The 6,000-nt window shown below is 33.6% G+C and overlaps 1 protein-coding gene across 3 annotated transcripts in view; it reads left to right on the forward strand.

The window, feature by feature from the left end:
• The window catches only part of LOC112688627, a 144,372-nt gene extending 140,821 nt beyond the window's left edge, over positions 1-3,551 (forward strand). For all 3 annotated transcript variants that reach the window (XM_025561911.1, XM_025561912.1, XM_025561913.1), the window contains exon 5: positions 1,779-3,551. In XM_025561911.1, the coding sequence (XP_025417696.1) occupies positions 1,779-2,569 (791 nt within the window). In that variant the 3' untranslated portion in view covers positions 2,570-3,551. The remainder of the gene's footprint in view (positions 1-1,778) is intronic.
• Positions 3,552-6,000: the final 2,449 nt, after the last annotated feature.

Consider the following 6,000-nt stretch of genomic DNA (forward strand, 5'->3'; position numbering starts at 1 on the left):
GCTTCGTCCAGAGCATGCACTTATATAACATCGCTTGCCTAGACTAACTGCTTCTATAACGAGGATTTTTTCGTACATATCTGTTAAAAAATATCGGTTTGTTACAAGCTTAAGCTATACGATTGCCCGTTGAAATTACAACGGGCAATCGTATACATACGCAGTGCGATGTTTTATCGCCCGAGATTGAAATAATATTCGACTACAGCTGGAGCGACTTCGTTGAACAGTGGTCTCGGTCCCCAAGAATGGCGTGGCTATCATAGGGCGAAATTGGGCAGTGCCCTGGGCCCTAGATTACAGGGTGTCTTAGATATTTATAAAACCACACTTCCTTAGAATAATTGATAATTTTGATGTATTTAACAGTGAATTCCCAACGTAATGATTCCAATTACAATCAGTATTAAACTAGAACAATGGTTCACGCATATTGTAGCATGTTTTTTATAGTAATAAATTGAATTATCTTTCTACTTTTTATATCTATTAATTATCTGTTAATTTAATTTCATCATAGTTTCATAAAAAATATTCACAATTAAAAAAAAATCAATATGATGTGTATACTTTGAATTTTCGTATAAAAGTAAAATTAATTTGGAGGCCTAAATAACATACTGAACCGTAATTCGTAATTCGTAAAAAAAATATTAATCCGTCGTTCGTAGAATTTCCAACAGTACATGGACAACATTGATCTATCAAAATTAACGCCTGCATTACGTTACGATAATTTTGATTGGCTACACACGAATTGCATCCCGAAATAAAAAAATTGATAAGCGAGTACAAAAATTGCGTCCAGCCTTATTTGATCAACTACATGAATTGCTTCAGGGTTTATTTGCACGATTACATGTACGATGAACATGCTTTAAATATATAATAAATTTAGTTTGGCCGTTAATTCAAATGAAAGGATGCAGGTTTCATATAGGTCAAAGTTGGTGGAGGAAAATTTAAACGGTTGGTTTAAGTCAAGAATACAAAAAAAATTCAGATATCAGTTTTTCTTAAAATATTTTTTTGGTCTCCCATTTTTAAAACCAGATGAAGTGGAGGATTGTTTTACGGACGATATTATATCAATTTTACCCGAAGATGAAAAAGTACAGCAATTTTCTGATTATATATTAAATACATACATAAAGCCTATTTGTGACTTCCCGTTTTCTGTGTGGGCAATGTATTCACGCTCTATAATTCGAACTACGAATAGTTGTAAAGACTTTTACTTCAAGTTTAACAGTATGTTTTACTCAGCACACCCGAATATATTTCAATTTATAGATGTTTTAAAAAATGTACAAAAAGAAACATATTAAAAAACGAAGTATTCATGTAATTAAAAACAGACGACTGATGGTATGTGAAAAAGAAGATTATTTAAGACAAAATATGGCAAAACATGAAAGTGGCCAATTGACCCGTCTTGATTATATTAAGAAGGTATCATCAAATTAATGTTTTTACGTTGGGACGCAATTCGTGTAGAAAAGGGATTTCGGGACGCAATTCATGTGCAGCATTTTGATTGATTTGACGTGGCTGTGGCACATAATTGAACGCGATAAATTTAACGATCTACTACGCGATATATTGTAGAACAATAAAAATTATATGAAGTCATGAGCCTGAATAAGACGTGTTTAAATCCAAAGGTGGGCCGTAACGTGGGGAGGAATGACACTTGCGGTGAGGGGTACCGTACGTCTTAGCTTTACGCGCGTTGTACACTGTCACATGCGCTCATCACACTGACGTTTGGGTTTCAGGTGAAGCGGAAGCAGACGAGGACGCGGACATCGTGGACATGAAATCAACGAGCGCCGCAAACGGGACGGTGGCGGACACCGCAAAGGCGGGCAACGACGACGGAGCCGCGGACCGCGCGGCGGACGGTGGGGCGGGCGACCGGGCGGCCACCACCATACAGGCTGTGTACCGCGGGTTTCGTGCCCGCAAGTACGTGGAGACGGTGAACGCGGCGGCCGTCAAGATCCAAGCCGGTTTCCGCGGGTACCGGGTGAGGCAGTCGCTGAAGAACGCGGCGCCGTCGACGACTACCACGACCACGGACGACAGTCAGTGCTGGTCGGACGACGACCAGAAGTCCGTGGTGTCGGTCACATACGCGCCGCTCAAGGAGTCGGCCGCGGACGGACAACCAGTGCAGCAGGAACGCGAGCCGGGCGGCGACGACGACGACGATGACGACGACGACGATCCGCAGCTGCTTCAGTCGGGCGACGACGAGGTGTTCGAGAACGACGGCGGGGACGGAGACGGCAGTGGCCGGATGGAAACGAACGCGACATCGACAGAAGCGGAAGCCGTAGGGGTGACGTCCACTTCGGTGGTGCCGGTGGTGCAGGACGGTGGCGGCGACGTTGGCGGCGGTGGTGACGATGACGACGTGGAAGCTCTGACGAAAGCTGCGATCAAAATACAGGCCAGGATGCGTGGTTTTGCCACCAGGAAACGGTTGAACGACGAGAAGAACGGCGCGGAGGCCGTTGGCGGCGGCGGTGACGGCAGTAGTGGTAGTACCGTGGAAAAACAATAATCTTTACCGTTATTGTGAATCGCAAACGCATTATTATTTCTATTATTAATATTATTATCATTATCGTCATTACCGTTATTATTATCAAAACGCTGTTATATACTTTCCGACGGATTTATCGCGATCGTCGCCCAATTTTCATTTACCCAACCCTTTCTCGCCCCATTGACAAAACTGTCATCCTGTACAATCGCTACCTCGTTCACCACCGCGTAACGTAATGCGCACGAGTGCCGAACGATTATTGTCAACCGTTGTACAATAGTGTGTAGAAATCTCATGTACGATTTAATAATTTATGTAAATAGGTGACAGACACGATGATATTAATGTAATATTATACGCGTACGAATTATTATTGTCTATATAATATATACTCTGTATACAGTAACTTTGCATTCACTCGCGGCCCGTCGCAAACAACGGTCTGCGACGGTATCACACGTAGATACAACAACAACAACAACAACAACTATAATAACAATAATGAACTGTAATGTTTTTCGACGTTTCTCGGACAGTCTAGCCTATAGAGTTATGCGCAATTTTTATCGGTGTTCAAAACTGCCAAGAACAACGGTACTCACGAATCGAAATCATTTCCGTATTGCGAACCGAACCGTACGCGCATTTAATTACAATGGAAATACTGCTCACAAGTTTACAACAAACACTACTACATACATGTATAGTTCTGTATACCTATGTTAATTTATTAACCCAACAATGGGAATACCTTTTAAAACACCAACTAATGTCTGTCACCTGTAATTTAATTTTAAGAATATTTCCATATTTAAATGTATTACTCGTTAAGTTAATAATAAATGTAACGTGTACACGTTGGCTGCGCAACAAATTGAGGAATTAAGTAATAAATCTTGATTCGTAATCACAATATGCTCATTCTATGCTAATGAGTATACTATAAATTAATATTAAAAATATTGGACGATTCAGTGAAGATAAAACATTTTATCTATAATTAAATTAACTATTCAAATATATGCTTAATTTGATCATTTTTTAATAATACGGTAGATCACATATAAAATGTTTACACTACACATACAAAATAAATACTATATTCAACGTATGTAAAATTATTACTTGATTTTACCTTTTATAATTCAATATTATCTTTTAGCAATAGGTCTCGTTTAATAATTTAGTTCATCTTAGGTATATTTTTTTCTTCAGTAATTAACAATATATCATATTATGTTACCGAAAGCATTCATGACAACTTAATTGATAACTTATTGTAATTTTTTTTTATTTACAATAAACCATTATTATTATTATTATTATTATTATTATTATTATTATTGTTATTATTATTTTTGTAATATGTGATATCATGTGTGTAATATTACACATATGATATCTATATTATTGTTTTTATAGAAAAGTAGTTAGTTTATAATACGAGTATTATACCGATCTGTGCAGTTTTTTACTTCAACCTATAGCTTAAAATACCTAAGTTACCGACAGTAGTTAAAAACTATTTTCTCTCTATAATTTTAAAGAATTCTTATGAATTTCAAATTATTTAACCTAACTGAAATACATTTAAAATATAATACATACCACAAATGTTTTATAAAAATAATAGACTGGAATTGAAGTATAGCATTTCTATAACACTCATATTGATTATACCAACAGATACGTATATTTCATTTTGAACGTTTGTTTGAAAACAATAACTATAATTTAAAATAAAAAAACTCAAATTATGATATATATAATATTTTAAACAATATGAATTTTTTTGGAATTTTTAGATAAAAAATATGGTTTTTATTTATTTAAAATTAGAATAATAATAGTACAATAAAAAAAAGCCTTCTACAGTATATTCAATTTTTTTTTTTTTTAACTTACTGTTGACATACTATACAAAAAATCATGAATATTTATTATTAATAAATTATAAAATAAATATTTAAGTAAAAAGCTCATCGTCCAATACTTGTAAAGTGTATCAAGATATTACTGTTAATTGTTTTTGCCGCCATAAGTATTTAAATATTAAAAACTATAATAATTAATCAATTTAGATTTATATAAAAATATGGTAGAAAAATAACTATCTTTTTTTTTAATCAATTAGTGATACGTTTATAGTTCTGAATATATACCTACATAAACCAATTTTTTTTCGATGTTTTAATTTGTTTGATTAAGTAGATAATTAATTTAAAGAGAAGTGTCACGTATTTATCAATATAATGTGTATAGTTTTCAAAATGGTATGAATATATAATATATTATTATGTATAATTATTATTTAATCGAATTCTATAAACAAGTAAATTATTTAACTGTGTTATTTTATTTCTTTGGCCTCGTATATACCAAATATGTATCAATGTTAATTCGTAACTTAATAAAATAATTTACTTATAGTATTTAATAAAATAACTAAATATGCTCGTTAGTGTATACATAACAGTAGTTAAACTATTCAATTATATACAAACTAACAATTAAATTCTAGTTAATTTGAAACTGTTGAGCAACTAGTAAGTAATTTCTAAGTAAAATATTTCATACCAAACTATTAAACCACCATAATCTTCTTATTCTCAATTTGATTCTCGCACATCCTACTCAAAAATTACCCATATCATATCAAAATACACTAAAGTCGAGGTATTTTATCATAAATATAATTAATTAATTAAAAAAAAAAAAAAAACAATTTGTTAATTTTGAAGAGTCTTATCGCTGAATAGACTTCCTTATCAAGTTTTCTGTTAGTTTTTATGTTTATTCCTGTACATAAAATAACTAGACAGCAGTTATCAAAAGATTTTATACGTGAACAGATAACATAAAATTGGCTATTGGAGAAACAATGATTCCATAAATCCACTACTGCCACATTCAAAGACTGCCTTTTTCATTTGTTAATTGTCATGGCAAAACAGACCTTGACAGGAAACTTTAACCGTTTGAACTGAAAATGGAAGTCAGATAGAATCAAAGGTATTCTTGATAGAAAAACTGTTTCTCTCGTACCACAGCTTGTAAAGATAGTTGATAATACGAGTACTTAGTATACAGTGTTGGTGTACGAGTGATGCGCGAAATAATATTTTATCGATTAATTTCTTTAAAAAATTCATATCTACATACATGTTATATCAAACATATAATTTATGTGCAAAAAGGACAAGTCGCAGGTATCAGGAAATTCGTTGTCCGCCATGCCGCACAATATGTATTGTCGGTGAATTATTATTATTAATTAGTCCACTTAAGTGTAATATTTTTTAAAACCCATTATCATTATTCATTTAGAGTATCAGAGAAACCACTTTTCTAAATTTCAAGTTCGTATGTTAAGTAATTTTTGATAAATAGCAATCAGTGTATGATTGGCTTATATATATATACAGAGGTACGTATGATTGAAGGCA

The sequence above is a fragment of the Sipha flava genome, unplaced genomic scaffold (genome assembly GCF_003268045.1).
Source record: "Sipha flava isolate LNK unplaced genomic scaffold, YSA_version1 3_pilon_pilon, whole genome shotgun sequence".
Taxonomy (NCBI): domain Eukaryota; kingdom Metazoa; phylum Arthropoda; class Insecta; order Hemiptera; family Aphididae; genus Sipha; species Sipha flava.